Source organism: Musa acuminata, chromosome BXJ1-2, assembly GCF_036884655.1.
Source record: "Musa acuminata AAA Group cultivar baxijiao chromosome BXJ1-2, Cavendish_Baxijiao_AAA, whole genome shotgun sequence".
NCBI classification, from domain to species: domain Eukaryota; kingdom Viridiplantae; phylum Streptophyta; class Magnoliopsida; order Zingiberales; family Musaceae; genus Musa; species Musa acuminata.
This window is the reverse complement of record NC_088328.1, coordinates 28,362,932-28,381,465: the sequence shown is the minus strand read 5'-3', so window position 1 is coordinate 28,381,465 and position 18,534 is coordinate 28,362,932. Positions and strand designations below refer to the sequence as shown.

General features: G+C 38.5%; 3 protein-coding genes and 1 long non-coding RNA gene across 8 annotated transcripts; 1 reads left to right on the top strand and 3 right to left on the bottom strand.

Annotated features, from left to right (window-relative positions):
- Nucleotides 1–992: 992 nt before the first annotated feature.
- Nucleotides 993–2,579, bottom strand: LOC135613101 (uncharacterized). Its single transcript, XR_010487212.1, has 2 exons — nt 2,401–2,579; nt 993–1,254 (listed from the first exon to the last, which is right to left on the bottom strand). It is a non-coding gene; the product is annotated as an uncharacterized LOC135613101 (long non-coding RNA).
- Nucleotides 2,580–4,793: 2,214 nt separating this feature from the next.
- Nucleotides 4,794–6,178, bottom strand: LOC135613097 (WUSCHEL-related homeobox 3-like). The gene is made up of 2 exons (XM_065110093.1): nt 5,763–6,178; nt 4,794–5,192 (listed from the first exon to the last, which is right to left on the bottom strand). Exons 1-2 carry the CDS (start codon nt 6,072–6,074, stop codon nt 4,923–4,925), a joined length of 582 nt encoding a protein of 193 aa, XP_064966165.1. The 5' UTR covers nt 6,075–6,178; the 3' UTR covers nt 4,794–4,922.
- A 4,534-nt stretch (nt 6,179–10,712) lies between these two features.
- LOC135607523 (14-3-3-like protein) lies at nt 10,713–14,395 on the bottom strand. Of its 5 annotated transcripts, none has more exons than XM_065099459.1 (6): nt 14,259–14,395; nt 13,426–13,861; nt 13,245–13,323; nt 12,588–12,710; nt 11,010–11,126; nt 10,713–10,925 (listed from the first exon to the last, which is right to left on the bottom strand). In XM_065099459.1, exons 2-6 carry the CDS (start codon nt 13,830–13,832, stop codon nt 10,866–10,868), a joined length of 786 nt encoding a protein of 261 aa, XP_064955531.1. In that variant the 5' UTR covers nt 13,833–13,861; nt 14,259–14,395; the 3' UTR covers nt 10,713–10,865. The 5 variants fall into 5 exon arrangements, with proteins under 5 accessions (XP_064955531.1, XP_064955527.1, XP_064955536.1 ...); XM_065099455.1 differs by having other exon boundaries at nt 14,241–14,382; XM_065099464.1 differs by lacking the exon at nt 14,259–14,395 and adding an exon at nt 14,096–14,164.
- A 564-nt stretch (nt 14,396–14,959) lies between these two features.
- Nucleotides 14,960–18,367, top strand: LOC135607517 (eukaryotic translation initiation factor 3 subunit F-like). The gene is made up of 6 exons (XM_065099445.1): nt 14,960–15,193; nt 15,963–16,042; nt 16,441–16,709; nt 17,564–17,685; nt 17,758–17,871; nt 17,958–18,367. The coding sequence occupies exons 1-3, from the start codon at nt 14,987–14,989 to the stop codon at nt 16,523–16,525; spliced, it is 372 nt and encodes a 123-aa protein (XP_064955517.1). The 5' UTR covers nt 14,960–14,986; the 3' UTR covers nt 16,526–16,709; nt 17,564–17,685; nt 17,758–17,871; nt 17,958–18,367.
- Nucleotides 18,368–18,534: the final 167 nt, after the last annotated feature.

Here is an 18,534-nt window from a genome sequence, read left to right as displayed (position 1 = left end):
AAAGGATCTTACTATGAAGAATGATTGGACTAAAGTCTTATCATGACTAAAAGCTATTGGTTTAAGAAGTAATTTTAACTTGTGAAAGGTATGGTAAAGCTATGGATGTTACAAATGAGCAGTAATAGTAGGTTCTTTTGTTTAAGAATGGAATCGATCCACAGGAACTTATGTAATGTTATAGTAACACAAAGCACATTCGTAGAAATAATTGCAGAAGAAATCAAACATCGGATCTTTTTAGTTGGCTTTAGTCTGTACCAAAAAACTGTCTTGATTAAGAATCGGTTACCATGTAATCGAATTTTGCCTCTAATGGGGTCGTCCAAAAACAAAAGGAATTGTGTCAAATTGTAGGTCACTAAACAGAGGAAGAATGTATGAGCATATAGATTCTCACATTCTAACCTAATATCCTAATGCTGCAATCCAAATTCTTGAATTTTTGTACTCACAAATGCTTCCCATTTAGCATCCTGATTTCTTCTTAGTTGCATTTTACTCAAACTGTTAACGATCATGATAAAAGGCTTCCATTTTATGTAGATTTCTGAAGCCTGGGATCTTCAACAAGGCTACCGTTATTGACTGAGTGTTCCATCTCTCAAAATTGAGAGTTATGATTCTCAAATCTAAGAATCCCATTAATCCTCTCTTTTCATGTCAATCATCCATTGATATAGATCCACTGTGGATGAGGATCATACCAATGGATGGTTAAAATGTGAGAAGAGAGCTAACCAACAGTTAAGATCTGGGAATTGGTACACTCCCAACCTCTAAGAACTGAACAAATAGTTATTATCTACTGACACTGTAATCTCATATAATTAAAAGCCACTATCTAATGGGTTAAGAGTTTATTCAATGTTTTCTATATAAACCTTAAAGGGGGAAGAGTTCTGAAAGACAACCATGTAAAGCATATGATCTCTTTTATCAATAGTCATAGTTGCCAAGAAACAAAATTATGCCTGAAGCCCACAATCAGCTAGTAAGAAAGCACTGAAGTAATTGAGAGAAGGCAACAACAACACTTCTTGATAAAAGCATTGGATGTACATATAGTTATAAAGAAAATCACCAGCTTCACAGGAAAACTAGATTAAAATCCAGTAAAAAGAATATATCACAGGAACTCCCTTTCAGTGATGCGAAGTTGCCTGCAAGTCGAACATGCACGTCAACATTGCTGACAACACCATAGATGCCTGAAATCATTAACCCCAACATTGCTGAGAACAGTAGCTTGACCTGCAAACAGACATGTACTCTGTATGAGCGTGTTGGATGACAGAATGTTTAAGAACACAATAGATAATGTAGCAAAAATCAGCTAAGTTTGAGACCATCATATCGGTTAAGGTGACACAACCATCAAGTGATCATGACAATGGAATGATGATACTTATATTAACAATCATGATAGTAGACCATTCTCAAAGAATTTATAGAAACTTTATCATATAAGACCTGCAATCTTAGTGATGTGATCAATTTCAGAAATAAGGTACTTTCTCTCCAAGAAGCTGTCCACAATCACACAATTTTAACGAGTGGGTGGGTAAACTTTTAAAGATATCAGGTATTAAGCATATGTTATACTGAGTTCAGCTCTCTAAGAACTATATACTTGTGCCCTCACCAAGATCAGCTTCCAATTTTAACCAGCATTTTTGCTCTCAGTTTAGGCTTCTCTATCGTTAATAAATAAGATGAAGAACTTGTACCATAAAAAGAGGCAGGAAAAGTGACATCTAAAGTCACACACCAATTACACTAGACAACACAGGATGACTCAAAACCAAAAATAACCATGTCACTCTGGCTCACTAGCTCATATATGTGTGTATACTGATATATAGGTAGAGAAACTTGACACATGCAAGACATGCCTCACAAAAATTTAATGCAACACAACAGTAAATTTTAGAGCTATAGACAATCTTAAAGATCATAACAGTGACAGTAAAATCGTTGACGGTGTTAAAAATTCTGATAAAAACCAATTCAAGGATCCTATGGTAATTTTGATCAATACTGTAAACACATTTTCAGATTTTTTTTTGTTTAATTTTGTTAACCCCTATAATAGTCTTGTACCAAAGAGTGACCCTCATATAGAAATCACACAAGCAATAGATTCTTGAAGAGAAAAAGATGCATCAAGTCATCAACATTGGACAAGAAATAACAATGACAAAACCCACTTTATGAAGTCTATCAATAGCTTGGCGTATAACAAAGTCTTGTGAACCCTAGATTGTGCTACTTCTCACTCAAAAATTTTTGAATTGATGAAGAGTAGAAAATCTCAGAACTAATGCAAGACTAGGTACGATCATCAGAGGACGGTACAACATACAGAGAGAGAGAGAGAGAGAGAGAGAGAGAATTCACAGGCCGTGGAAGGCAACGGGCGAGCGAGATACGACCGGGAAGTGGGGGACTCGCGGCGGTGATCAAGCAAGCGTTCTACCGAGCATGCGAAGTAGAGGGAAAGGTTGCCCTTGCTTCCACTTTTGTCCGACCTTTATTTACCAAGAGCTGCTTCGCGGACCGACTTATGTTACGGCCAAAGGTCCGACATGCTAACGTGGCAACGTCAAGCTCCCTTCTTGATGCGCGCCGAGCCGCGAACATCCTCTGTCAGTACTTGAGTCGTGTCAAACGAGTTTCATCTGCTGCTACTGCAGAAACCCCCAAAGATACGACTCGGCAGTCGACCCCGCCTCGGATCCAGTCGCGACTCAGGTGGCGGGGTCCTCATGAGCGCACCCATAAGCATTCACCTTCCAAATCCAAATCTCAACAAATGATCCACTGAACAGGCCCGAGTCGGGCCCTTCGTCCGGCCCAACAAGTGTAGTCAGGATAGGATTACTAATCTCAAAGCATTCACCTGTAAGCTTGGGCCGGCTTTGGCCCACTACAACTAGCTTACGAGAGCTTTGACGGTTTAATTGGACCGGGACCGCGGACGACGTTTTCGATCCGCCAAAATAATTAAGCTAATTGAAATGCTTAGTACGACTACATTTGGGTTCGATTAAGAAGTTTCGGATTTGAATTAACTTTGGGCAGTGAGAATATTCATTTTCACTCGAGCTCAATCTCGTTATCGAAAAAGATAAAAGGCTCTACAGATAGATCAGTCATGTCAACCACAATCGGAACAGGAAATATTATCCAAATTTTTTTTACTTTAGGGAACATTATATATATATATATATATATATATATATATATATATATATATATATATATATATAACCTAAGATAGGCATATCATAATAAAAAAAATATTTCTTTCATATTTTGCAAGGATTTGAACATTAACAACTGAAATCATAGGATTTTGCATTTAATTAGTATTTTTTATTAATTTATATGTTAACTCCTAGGGATAATTATATATTACCTTTTGTAGTTAATTATAATTAGTATCCTGGTCCATATACTTTATAAAGTAATATTGAAATTTCTACTACGAAAGTGAAACATTAATCTCAATTATCCTTACATCATTAATTTTACCGATGAAAAAAAAAATCTCATCATAATTGATTTCCTCCTCGTCTCCTCTTTCCAACCTATTCATTCCTCTCTCGCAATTTGCCCACGACACTTGTCGCTCGCCAAGTGTACCAGCTCGCCCAATGCTCACTTGTTGTATACTAATACCAAAGAGTTTGCTTCAAATAAGCAAGTGTGTCGGGCAAGCAGGTGTGGCAAGTGAGCGGGTGCAATGGGTAACAAGTGCAACGAGTGAGAAGTTTATATAAAATTAATAATTTAAAAGATAATGAAATTATATTTTTATCATTTTTATTCATGCCCTTTTTGCACATGACAATCCATGTGATTTTTTTTGTTGACGAAAGAGTAAGAATCCCAATACTATTTTTTAAAATATAAAGTGCTAATCATAATTAACTAAAAGTGTAATATGTAATTACTCCCTAAACCTAATATCTTAAAACATCGTATTGCATTTGGGAAAAAGACACTATTTATATAATCTTAATATGTTCATGTCTTACCTTATTTCATCTTGTCAGAATTCCAATAACTCTTTTTTTTCCCCTCATCAGACAGAATTTGTCAATCACCAAAATATATTCATAAAGATTAAACAGGAGTAGAAAATTATTATGGAGTTTGAGTGATTTAAGCTCTATAGCAAAAGCATGTGATAAAATTATCCAATCCATAGTTTCGAGGGATTTAAAAAGCTAAAATTATAGAAGTAAGGCCAGCATATGCTCATTTTCCCAAAGATTATTTTGCTTGTTCTACATTAACCTTCTGGAGATACACACCACATGGAACAAAGGAAGAAGCTATATATAATTATTTTTCCAACTTATATATCCCTTTCTTTTGATTGTTTTTAATTGTTTCACATAAAATACCAATCAACATGTATTAAACTGTCGATCCAAACCGAAACAGATGATGCATGGTTTTCTATTTGAAACGCAATCAAACATATTCCTTTTATTACTCAAAAGTTAATCTTCATCTTTCGTGTTCATCATGTAAACAATGTTAGAAGTTCGGTTGCAACTTTGAAGTTATCTGAATAGATGCTACAGATCATACGAAAGTCCAAATCAAACGTAATATTTTATGGCTATTAAGTATTGACACCACAAACTATTAGTTCGATTAATAATTCGCATGCATATACACCTACAAGAGAAGAGAAAAGGAAGACTCAAGAGGAAAAGAAAGAGAGAAAGAGAAAGCAGTGCACGTAGATAGTAGACCTAAAAGTTACATGACAGAAACATATCCACTGACTAAAGCAAACAGTTATACTAATGGAAGTAGCAAACACGTAGAAGAAGACTAAGGAAGCCTTGGCAGATGATTGAGTTACAGATAGTTAGATGAGCACAAAGGGGCTGCTGCTGCACTTAGTTGGTGGACGTGGAGCATGAGGAAGACTTGGAGGAGCTGCACTCATCTTTCATGCCTGTGCTTTTGGTGGGGAAGAGATCCAGGGTCTTGAGAGGCCTGCAACAAGGAGGAGGAACGGCGGCGGCGGCGGCGCTGCCATCCATCATAGTCATCCATGGTTGAGTGTACACTGCATCGCTAGCCGCCGGCTCTTCTTCTTGGCCTTCTCCAGCCTCCAGCTTGCCGACCAGATTCATCCCTTGGGTTAGCACCTCTTGGAGACAGCCCTACCCACAAATTTAAGATTGATATGATGACGATTTAGATTGGCATGATCATGACATCCTTTTCAAAGTTGTGTATATATATGCCTGGTTATATGAACTGAAATCAAATATAATATTAGAGAAAAACAGCATCAGATAAAAGAGACATCACCATACCATGGTGATTAGAGAGGTGATCATTATCCAGGGTGAAACCAAACTTAAACATATGGATCATGAGCAGGGGAACGACAACAGCATCCCGAAGATTAATTGCGTCACATATTCGAGCAAATGTTGAGGATAAAGTGTGAACAAAGTCTTTTTATTTGGGTATGAAAGCAGCAAGTTATAATCAACAAGATATCCATGCAAAACCTTACAGAGAGTAGATCATCAAGAGAACATATGTAACAAAGGAAGTTTATATTGTCAGGAAAAAGAAATCTTGACAGTACAAAGAGTTGGGTCAGGATATATTATTCTTCTTTTAATAGATATTTATATCCAGGAAAAAACTTAGAAATAGGAAGAAGAAGAAGAAGAGAGAGAGAGAGAGAGAGAGAGAGAGAGAGAGAGAGAGAGAGAGACCTGGTAGAGCAAGTTAGGCGGTGGGGTTTGATTGTGAAGTGGAGGAGTGGGAGACGAGGGGCCCTCCGACTGGTGGAGCAGTTGGTGTTGCCGGCCAAGTCTCCGGCGGAGCTTCTGCCGCTCCCTGGCCTTGTGATTTTGGAACCAGTAGAACACATTTTTTCCCTCGATCCTGCCATAAAGGGAGAGGTGCGCCGTGATCTGTTGTATTTGAGAGGCATTCGGGGTTCTCACCCCGCTCCTGTACATCTCCTCCAGTATCATCAGCTGCTCCGGCGTTGGACACCACCTCGTCGAAGGAGTCTGAGGCATCTCTCTATACCCACTCCTCTCTCCTATCCCCCACTGCCTCTTTTTCTGGCTTCCTCAGCTACCTTTAGGTTTTAAGTTATATAGAGATAGGGCTGTAGGTTTGTGGGTGTATGTGCAAGAGAGGTAGCGAGGAGGAAGAGACAAAAGGGATTTGGTAAGGAGACATTGGAGGTGCAACAGTGAGCAAGGGGAAAAAAGAGAGGGGAATTCTGTCATGCTGATGTTCTCAGTTCTTCACAGACGCATTCATTGACGAGTTGAATGCTTTCTCTTTTCTTGTCTTCATTTTTACTTCTTTTAGGTCCTTTTCTGTGCATGTAAGGAATCAGAAAGACGAAGAGAGAGAGAGGGTGAATGAGAGAGAGGTGGCAGGTGCCATTAATGAGAGGGAATGACACGGAGCTGGTGTTACATGCCTGTTAGTCTAACATTCTGATTGGATGTTAATCAGAATGTGATGATGACATACATCACTCGACTCCCTTAAGGAAACTTCCCCTATAGGGATACAGCAATCATCTCTGCATATAAATGGACACAAGCAGGTGACTTGTGACAAGCAACCATCATTTTCAAGTAGACAGCAAAAGAATTCCATCCAATCCAACCATCCAATGTGTCTCATCTCGATCATTGCCATCTTCTACGCAAAAGAAGGGATCTTTTTCCCGGCACTTAATGGCCTACTGAATGGAACAAGTGGCACCAACATGGTTGGAAACCTTCCCTCACCCCCCACCACTTTCTAGCCTGGATAACCATGTCAATAATGCTCCCATAAAAGTGGGGTGTTAATCCACCACGTACACACACACACACACCCCTTACGGTTCTTCGCGAGGTGTACAGAGAGATCCCTACTCTTCCAGCTTCTCATCTCTGGATCTCAAACTTCCGTAACAAATACGTTCATCAATGTCTTTCTTCCGAGAACTTTAATTTGAGAACCGTATTTACTGTGATTTTTTTCTGTAAGTACGAATCTGCATGTCATGGATCAGATGCTGCATAATGTTGTCCTCATGGAGACATACAGAAACTGGCAAGATATCAACATTCCGGTCCTGCATTGCTCGTCTCGGAGCAACTGTAGTGAATTGAAAGGGATTTCACTGCATACGAAGTTGCAGTGCTGTGCAAGGACAAGTCAATTTTGCTGTCATAATGGAGGAGCTCCTCAACAGGTCATCTTCTTCTTGCGAACATGAATGCTTGCAGGAGATAATGGCGATCGCGATGAGTTCATTGGCTAGAAATAGCTACGATAGTTGTTCTCAAACTCCTATTAAAGTCGGTGTACCTTCGTAAAGCTAATGCAGAACTTTGAGGCATCTCATATAGCTAAGTTCAGCACGCAGCTTCAGTACTCCACCTTGTAACTGTAGCGCGGAAAGGATCTCTTCGGAGGACGTACTGTTCTTCTAAGCTGGTAAACTCTGGTAAGAAGCTAATGGATACTTAGTTAAGATATCGAAAAGCTACCTGTTTATCTTCATTGCATGAATTCAGGATGAGAGCTTCTTTACATACGTTTTGCGTATTCCGTACACATCAAGTGTTTGCATGCTGAGATAATTAAGTTCTTCAGAATATACTCTTCTTCCTTTTCCATCGATCAAAATTGTCAGGCACACTTTTGTTGCAAAAGAGACAATATCTGCAACCCTAACCAAAACAAAGCCACAAAAGATTCATTCTGTAGTTAACTTTTCAGGTCCTTGGAAGAAGAAGTTGATGTTGGGGTGTGCAGCAATTTCTTCACCTGATATCTTATGTTATAGCAATCACATAAAACTCAGTATTAAAAGCATATTCTCCTTGCACAATTCTCCATGAATGGTAGGAAAAAGTTGACCAAGCTTTCGTGGAATAGAAACTAATTTGATTGCAAAGAACTAACTAGCAAATAAATGAGTCTGGGCATGGGAAGCAGAATGTTAAAAAGTATGAGAAGTCTACATCATGTCTGAAGAAACGAATTCAAGTTGTTATCTATTATTCTCTTTCTACCTTCCTTTTTATTTGATGCACTGACAACAAAGGTAGTCAACTGGTGTCAAGAAGCTGGATCAAATTGCTTTCTAGAGATCTTCTTTCTTGTCGGTATATGTACACATCAATTTCTTTGATTAATCTAATCTTATCAGTCATATCTGCTTCAGATGCTAGATTTCACTTGTCTATATTAATCCAGCTCCAAATCTCTCTAAAAATCTGCCTCTAGGACAAATATTTACTCACCTTGCAACTTGTAGTAAATAAGCATTGATGTGAAAGAGGAAAGAGATACATATATGCATGCATTAATGTTTGATCTATCCAAATTTTGGATTGTGGGTGGAGGAAATGCGATTGATGGACATATAAGAGGTGGCAGGGAAGTCAATATGCAGTAAGTACCAGCAGCAATGAAGGTGTTCAGTAGGGAGGGAGGAAAAGAAAGAGTTGTGTGCAGTAGGGGATCGAAGGTGATGTGACCTGTCCCTCATCATCTCTTAAATCATCTCATTCTCTACTCTCATACGCCACCCCTCTCTCTCCCACAACACTGCCGCTGCTGCCGCTGCCACTACTGCTGCATCTCTAAACCTTTTGTCTCTACCGACAACAATCCAAGCGAAGTCTCTCCATCCCCATTTAAAGGGAAACAGTCGGTGGCAAGTCCTCGAGACCCCCAAGAGATCCAAACACCTTCAACACGGTTCAGCAACTGATGAGATCAGTGTTAGCCGCTGCAACTGTTCTCGTTATGTTATCAGCCATATGACTGGGTTGAAGTCAAATTTATTGTACTGATCAGGAAAGATACATCACGGCAACCAAAAATTGTCAGAGAGGCCGGAGAGGGTTCTGCTGGGTGTTGACCAGAATGCAGCGTTGTCTCTTGTTCGGAGATCCCATCGGGTTCTATGTGGGTTTGACCGAGATCTTCTTCGTTTGTGTTGGGAACCGTTCCTTGGATCGTACTCTGCTTTCTCTACATGTCTCTTGAACTGTCTCATGCACACTGACACACGCCCATGTACACCAAACGAGATCAACTATAGCTCCCATGAGAGTTCCTGCTCTTCATCTTGGATTGAGATCGAGTTGTGCCGACGGATTATAATTAGAATGTAAGAGGTTGCAAGAGCCCCATCCTGAGAGTATGGTGCAGCAAGAATCATAAGATCTCCAAAGCCCAGGGAGTGCATGAACACTAGAAATCACAGAGGAGGATTTAAATCACAATCTGACATCGATTACTATAGTCTGCTGAGTTGGGGTGGTAAAACAATATGCATCATTTGGATATCATCTGAAAGGGAAACAAAATTATGGACTGGTTTTAGTCCATATAATGTAATAATATAAACTATGATTACGATAGTATTTGCTCCTATAAGTATTTTTTCAGGAATAATTTATGAATACTGAAATATGTATTTATGAACAAGGAAACAACCTTATGTCGTAGCCACAGATCCTACAAGTCATATTTTAAGAAAGAAGAATGAAATCTATCAAATATATATTTTGGGATGGGAAGTAAAAATGTAAGTAGTTCATTCAGAAAAGAAAAGAAAATTGAATGTGGGAATCCAAAAAGGATGACTAACTAATAAGATTTTAAAAATGAGAACGAAAGCAAATATATAAATAAAAAGAAACAATAATTATAACCTTAACCTCTATCATATTCTAATTTGCTGGCACTTCCATGAATCAAAATCTCAAAGCACGGAGGGAGCATGGCAACATTAACCTCTACATGCATGTCTTGGAACAACCAAAGATCTATAACACACGAGATTGTGTAATGCGCAGATAGGTTGATTCCTAAGCCTTGGAGCAATACAAAGCATACGGAAGCATGTTCATGATATATTAGTTTTCTTACAGCACGTGAATGCCCCAAGACAGCATGTACAAAGCCCAGAACATAGCCGGTAATAAAACATCAAACAAGTTAGGTTTACTGCGACTAGAGTTGCTCAAGTGGGGGAAACAAAAAAAGTTGATTCTTGGCTGCTTCAAAAGAGGAGACAAAAAGACTTTGCCGAAGCTCTTTAAATAGGTGAAAGATCTAAACCAAAAAAGAAGTCCCATACAAATCTAAGAATCGCCTATCAGGCGAAACTACTAACCGGATTTATGCTGCCAGCCAGCTTAGCTCAGAATAGCTGCCACGATAAACCTTGATGTAAGGCATTGAGAGTTGTGTATATACATAATCAAAGAAAACCTCGCAAATAAGAAATCCACGGAGAAATATATATCTGACAGGCAGGCGTAGATAATGATAAAAGCCAAAGCAACACAACCCCCACATATGACAGGAAAAAAGTCTAGAAACTTCAATTTTTAATCGGTGTCATTCTGTATAAAAGATGAAATATGATTAAAGATGAACAGCATAGATTATGTCGTCCTTCAAGATGCACAAGTAAGGCACAGAGTGGTGGATCACACGTTGTCCCATTTCAATATGTTAAAATACATATTGATGATATAAATAGATCTACAGGAAGAATGATCATAATAAAATTTGCAAATGTCGAGGTCCCCATGAAGTCAACCAGTCACACCCAGCATTTTCCCTGCTACCAATAGCGAGAGGTAGATAATTATCCATCAAGAATCATGATGAAAAATTACTGAAGACAAAGGAGAATCCAATGACTAGAAAATAATTGTCGAATAGTTTGTCGTCCTCTACACATAAAGAGGACAATAAAAAAGCACAAGATCCTGACAGCATCTAGTTAAATGATACATTCTTATCAGCACGAGAAAGCAACTAATTGGAGATCACTGGCCCTCTCCAGATTCCTTCTTTGGAGTTTCCTTGATTTCATCAGCTCCATCCTCCTGTCAGGCAATAACTTGTTGGATGAGACACGATACAGCATCAACAGAGTTCAGCATCAACAAATCAGAGGAAGTATAACTGACCGTGATATCAGAGGTCCATAATGTCAAGTTGTCTCGGAGAAGCTGCATGATCAAGGTGCTGTCCTTGTATGATTCTTCTCCCAAGGTATCCAGTTCAGAAATGGCCTCATCAAAAGCCTGCAATTGACAATAAGTAAAATTTCCAAGAAATGTTTCAACTGAGTCAACCAAATTACCAGATCAACCCGCTGAGTTGGTAAGTCAGGAATCAAATGAAACTACGAATGTTTTAAAGACCATCATCAAACATGTCCCAAAGAAACCTAGGAACTTTGAGACTCGACAGAATGAATATGACCAATTGACAAACTGGCTTTGTGGACTAACTTTATTAGGTTATCAGGTTTGGGGAAGTAGCATTTATTTGGCAGAAGTGACCAGAACTCAAAATAAACATATACCGATCCATGTTCATATGTAAAATATGCAGGTACAAGTTTACATGTTCATGTGTAAAAATACATAAAAAAGTATTTAATTACTACTATGAAGTAATATGTGACAGATATTTACCAAATGAAATAACAAGAAACTCTATGCACATATTATGCATCTTCACAAGAAAGGAAGCAAACCACAAACTCCCAAATGACTGAGCGCATCTAGCATGCATATACTCGCACTTGCATAAACATTTATAGTAAATTACATTTATATTCAGGCAAAATAAATGAAAACTAACAAGGATAAGAAATTGGAACAACTAAAATCTTCATTTGGTCAATGTATTAAAAGCCAATTGACTCAAAGACAAGGTAATGGGTTTCATGTAGACCCAACCTTGTATACAATAATATAATTTTGCATGGAAGCAGTAAATAGAGCAATTTATAACAAGGATTTGTAAAGATGCCTCAAGAAGAATGCATCAGAAGTTAGGTCATAAGGCCGACAGTCGAGAAGACAGTAGAGTAAGGGTTAGCCAACCACAAAACAGAAGTTCATACTAAATAGCTCCTTACAAGGTTACAGCAACACCTTCTACAGGATAGATCCTGCACTCAGTAGGGTTCTCAATAATGAAATCTATCGAGGAAAAAAATATAATGAAATCTAAGTGAAAAGACCCTCTATTTAAATATATTATACTTCTACAAAATGCTATGACAAGTCATCTGTATCTTCAAAAGAATGATTCCAAAATGCACTGATAACAAAGACATAAACTGAAATAAGGCTCATATGCATAATTTAAAAATAAGAATGCATTATAAATAATCTAAAACAGTGACGTCAATCAGTCAATTTCAGAAAGATGAGAAAACTCAAACTCAGATTATAACTAGAATAATATGAACACTATTTAGATTAATACTTGACCGAGAATGAAGCTTAAATTGTTATTTATGCTTCAAACAATCATATCAACATGGCTATTTTTCATTGAAAATTATGGATCCACAGCTTGATCTTCAAAATGAAGTGTCGAAGTGCGATAATCTCTCTTATGATTATTTATTCTACAATACCATGTGTTTCAAGGTTAAAATATATATGCAAAACTAAGGATCACATCAAGTCAGATATGTAAGTAACCATTGGAGATTATATAATTCAGCAGGGATATTTGAAACAAACCTGCTTTGCAAGGCTGCAAGCTCGATCTGGTGAGTTAAGAATCTCATAGTAGAACACAGAGAAATTAAGTGCCAACCCAAGCCTTATTGGATGAGTCGGAGCCAATTCAGCTAAAGCAATATCCTGTTGAGTTTGCCAATTGTCAAATTTAAATGAAAACATACCAAAACATACTGAAAATTTTACATAAGAAAAATATGCGCTAAAAGAAAAAAATAATGATGCGAATAATTACAAATTTTATAACTATATACATATATGGCATATGAAGGAACATAAAAAAGATTTATGAAAACAAAGTTCAAAAAAATGAAGTGGCTCAATGCAACATCTAGAATTAAAAAAAAAAAGAATAAATAGTAACTGGAGAGTGTTAAACAACCCTTCATCTGCAACACAGGCCCCATGATAGTTTATCCATAGATGAATTTTAATATAATATTATCGAGTGAAGTTAAATCCTCTAAGCCCTCATCGTGAATCCAAAGTACATTGGTTCTTTTCATTTCATTAATCCACCTCAGAAAAAGTTACCTTTAATATCTCTGTCTTCACTAATAATCTAATCCTAAAAAAAAATTATATCTTTGTTATTCCAGAACAAAGATGGCAATGATTGAAGAATCATCAGTAGGTTAAAACAATAATGTTGTGTACCTGTGCAGATTTGTAAGCCACAAGTGTGCTCTCAGCGGCTTCTTTCCTCTCAGCTCCAGTCTTAAACTCTGCCAGGTACCTAAGCACGATAACGTAACAAGATCATAACTACCAAACAAAAAAAATCTTCATTTTTGGTACAAATTTATTCTTCATATCAAAGAAAGACGTTTCCCCTAACCTGTGGTAGTCACCCTTCATCTTAAGGTAAAACACCTTGGACTCCGCAGAAGTTGCAGAGGGGACAAGGTGGGAATCAAGCAACTTCAGGATCCCGTCACAGATCTTGCTGAGTTCGGCCTCAACCTTGCCACGGTACTCCTTGATCAACGCGACGTGATCCTCGTTCCCACGGCTCTCCTCCTTCTGCTCGATAGAGGAGATAATGCGCCAGGACGCACGGCGAGCTCCGATCACGTTCTTGTAGGCCACCGAGAGGAGGTTGCGCTCCTCCACGGTAAGCTCCTCCTTGTTGATCGTCTTCACCACCTTCTCCATGAACTCAACCATCTCCTCGTACCGTTCCGCCTGCTCCGCAAGCTTGGCCAGGTACACATTCTCCTCGCGCGGCGACTCAACCGGAGACATTTCGGTAGATCTCTACGAAAGAACCTCTTCTGTGGTGAATTACAAGACCAGATCGACATCAAAATGTTTGCCCATCATCAGATCCCAGCCAAAATTTCAGCATTTATGTAGTTCCCAATCAAAAAGCAACAAACAAATCAAAACAAAAGCAAAAAAGGTATCATAAAACAGTTGATTCCAATCTGGAAACGGAAACAAATCAGATGCCCTATGGATCCATTTCATCTATTCGATTTAATTTTCAAGAAGACCTTTAACCCTACAAAAAGAAATCAGGCGTCAAACCGATTCACCAATACGTCCCCATACTCTCCCCCAGAAAATGGACTACTCGGATCTAACAATCAGGAACAGAAACTTGTAAACAAATCTGGCATAGAAGAGGGTATGGAATCGAAAGAAACGAACCGGCGATAAGTGGAATACCCTTCACCGAAGCGAGACGCTTAGGGCTCTGCTTTGTTGTCCACGATGGAGCTAAGCCGATCGATCGATCTTCATCTGTTGTTCGGGTTGGCGAAGGGTGTGGGGATCAGAAAAATACTTCTTCTACTCGTTTGTATATTACCCGCACAGATTCTAGCCATCTCTCGTGATTAAAATTCAGTGTGGGGCCAGAGGGTTGTCCAATAAAAAGAGGGGTGTTAGTTTTCTGCTGGTTCATTTCGGGACGGAGGATCTAATACGTGGTCGGAGCAGAAAAGGGGCATCGGGTGGCCCGCTCACGAGTCCCGAGCTACGACGACCGCCCATCGCCTGGACCACGCGCACCACGGTCTGGTCGAGCCGCCCGATGCGGTGCTCCCCAATTGACCGGCACCCCGCGTCATCCGGGCAGTGGAAGAGAGAGAGAGGATCCCCCGTTCTGCCCTAAACACGGAAGACTAGTATCCCGAGTGCGGGTCTTGGCCCCCATGGCTCAAGATAACGTCATAGAGCTCCACGTGGGATCTCCGCAAGTGTTGGAAACCGAAGCGAATCTGATGATCGCGGGTTGTGGATGATCCGATATGATGATCATTTGGATACCCGAAATCAGTCCAGCCCAGCCCATAAACAAAATTACAGCCGGCACGGGCTATTAGCCCAACAATAGGACGTTCTCTCTCCTGTCCTGTCCCCCAAAACCCGAAGCGCTGCCGCGCACCGATCTCATGGCGGTAATAGAGTTCTTCCCGCCGCCGTCGCCGATCCCGTCGGCGACGCTGCACCCCGTTGTCCGCTTCAACATCTGTGACTGCTACGTCCGGCGCCCCGACCAGGCCGAACGCGTAATCGGGACCCTCCTTGGCTCCGTTTCCGACGGCGTCCTTGAGATCAAGAACTCCTACGCCGTCCTCCACAACGAGCCCGCCGACCAGGTGTGCCTCTTCCAATGTCGAATCTCGCTGCATAGTTGTGTGCATATATTCATATGTAGAGAAAGAAGTGGAGAAGAGAGGTTGGATAAAAGATTCACAAACTTAAATCTAAAATGAAGTCTACCGGCTTCATGACAACTCCTGATGAATTTAATTTCAGTACCTCCAAAAACGATCCAACGATTGTTTCTACACCTTCATGGTCAAGCATCAACTTAAAGTTGATGTTCTGGCAGTGTTCCATTGCGTGCCAAACATAATATCTTGAGTTCTCAATTGTGTTACGATCATCCATTTTTGAAAACCTTATGTCGCACAAACATTTTCAAGTATATTTTGCTGAAGATTTACTGATTTTGTAGTTGGGCACCTCAGCATTTCACTGTAGAATTTACAAGGAAATCTTAGATTAGTTTCACTTCCAAATCTACAGTGGAAACTCTGAATCAGTCTAATTATTCTGCATAAAACAAATTTACTTTAGCTTGATTGTAATAATCAAATGCGCAACATGTTGTATTAGAGCTGCTCTAAGTGATCTTCATTTTTACATCTAATTTATGATAGCAATCGATTATCTATTATTTGTTTGGATTTTAAAATTTAAAGTGAGATAAAATACACACCTCAATCTTGCTTCATGTTATTTTAATCTAGTTCCCAATAGTCTATCACTCAATGTTATTCTAATGATTTTCATTTGTTGGTAAACTTTCATTTTTCCTACATCTTAATTTGTCTTAATTTGTCTTCGACATGCTTGGCTCAGGTTGCATTAGATGTTGATTACCACAATAACATGTACATGTCCCACCTAAAGGTGAATCCCAAGGAAGTTACAGTTGGATGGTAAAATAACTCTTATCTTTTTGAACTGCCTTCCAATTCTTCACTGATCTATTTCTTTACTTGTACTCTTGTGACACTGACCATGTTTTTTTATGTGGCCATAGTTTATTTTCATCTAGCAATATTTAATAGTTTTGTTTAGCTACAACTAATTTCTTTAGTCGAGTAGGTTCTCTTTAACTTTAAAAACCTTGTTTTTGTGTGTTATTAGCTTTCTTTTTGCTTATTAGGTTAAAACATCAGATCTCTTAGTATCAATTATTTTTCCTTTTACAATCACTTTAGCTGGTTAGATATAGTAACAACTAATATCTTATTGGAATTGTTTCATAGTAATGTTTTAAATTTTGGCCTGAGGTACTTGCTGGCTGAGACAAATGATAATGTACCTTGTGCAGGTTTTCAACTGGCTTTGGTGTTTCTGGTGGGAGTGCATTGATACATGACTTCTATGTAAAAGAACTTAAAGAAGCTGTTAAATAATTTAAAGATACACAGAATATTCTTCCACCCATTCATCTTACAGTTGATACTGGATTAAGAAATGGACAAGCTTCCATAAAAGCTTATATACTTGTCAATTTGTCTCTTGGAGATAGGCCTCTTGCAGCGCAATTTCAAGAAATTCATCTTGATTTGAAGATGATTGAAGCAGAAAGAGTTGGATGTATGGGTTTTCTATGGATTGCTTTATATATATATCATATGTCTTTCTTTGTCAATGTTAGAAAGGGATGTCTTGATATAACTTGGTTGCTAGATATGCTTTGTTCTTCATACATGCTTATATTGCAGAACTAATAGGATAAACCTTTTTCCTGCCAACTCTTCTTTTTCTAGCAGGTCCTCTTTGTTAAAGTCTTTGTTGCAAAATGACCTTTATTCATGACAATCTGTGGAGGGAACATATTAAATCTTGGCTGCTGTGATCTTCATGTAAACATGTTTAGAAGAGATGAAGGGTTATAGGTTTATTTTTTATGTTTCAGGATTTATCTTTCAAGATGGTACATTGAACTGCATCAACTTGGCGCTTGTTCCATAAAAGAAAAAGTTGGAGAAATATTGACTCTATTTGACCAAATAAAGTCCTTGATCAAATACATCCTGCATAAACAAGCTTTTATATATGCTTGCACATATATGAACTGTCTTTGCTTTCATTTGATTGGAAATAACCTGCCATGGCATCCATGGATGTTTTGTCAGGAATTTGGTAGAGAAAAATTTGCGTGAAGCTCAACCAGCGGGTTTCACTCACATGATATTGTTTCTTTCATTCACATGATATCCATTTCAAGCTGTCTTTAATCAACATGATGTTTTTTCTCTATCTAGACTTATTGAACAAATTAAGCTGACCTTTATTTTGTACTTTTGATGTTTAAGACACATTTATTTTTTTAATTTGTCTCAATTTGATTCTTATGGTTTCTTTATCAAATGTATTTTAAGAGCTTGTAACTTATGCATCACAGTCAATGAGCTAAAAATTGACTGCTTTGCTTTTTGACTTGACAGCTGACATCTTAAAGACTACTGTTACTGACAAGCTCCCCAATGACTTGGAGGGAATGGAAGCTTCAACAAAGAGATTGTATTCTCTGATTGATGATATCTACAAATATGTAGATGATGTTGTGGTAACGGTCTCTATGATCTCTTTACCCTTCCTTGTTTGGTTTAGGACCTAAATGTGTTGTTGTACCTTTCAGGAGGGACGAGCGGCCCCAGATAATGATATTGGTAGATTTCTTGCCAATGAATTGGCTTCCGTTCTGAAAATTTCTGCAACTGATTTTGACAATGTTTTCAACAAAATAATTCAGGTGAAGGATTTCTATTGCAATTTTAAAAGATTTCTTTTGCACTTGCTTTCTTCATTGCTTATTTAAACCTTTTCTCTTCGGTACAGGATAATTTTGCATTGATTTACCTGTCAAGCCTCATTAGGACACAACTAAGCATGGTAGAGAAGCTGAACATGGCTGCTCAGATATTGTAACCTGTCCTCCAATTTTGCAAAGAGGCTGCTAGTTCTTTTGTGCTGTTTCAGCTGATATTGACTGCTCTTGGATTTTTTTTTCAGTGTGGTCGCCATCGATGGCCTTACAGTCAACATATGAGTTATTAGTGATAATTTTGTATTTTGTTTTCAACATTTTCAAGATCGGTTACCTCTCTGCCACAACTTTTGTAATGGATCATTTTAAGATTGTACCGAATGTGCTGGTTTCATGCCTATCATAACTAGCAAGCCATGACGTTCGGCATGTCTATTTTTTCTGTAATTTTCATGTTGAAGGTAAAATTGTTGTAGTGTTAGTATATATTTCATTAGGTCATGATGCTTTGTTTGATGGATCTAACACTTCATATGCTCATGATGTACGTATATACTTTAGGGAAGTGATTTAATCAATTAGTTCATATCGGATGCTCTAAACGTTTGGATTGTGACCGGGGGTATCTTTGCCCGATCAATGTGCGTC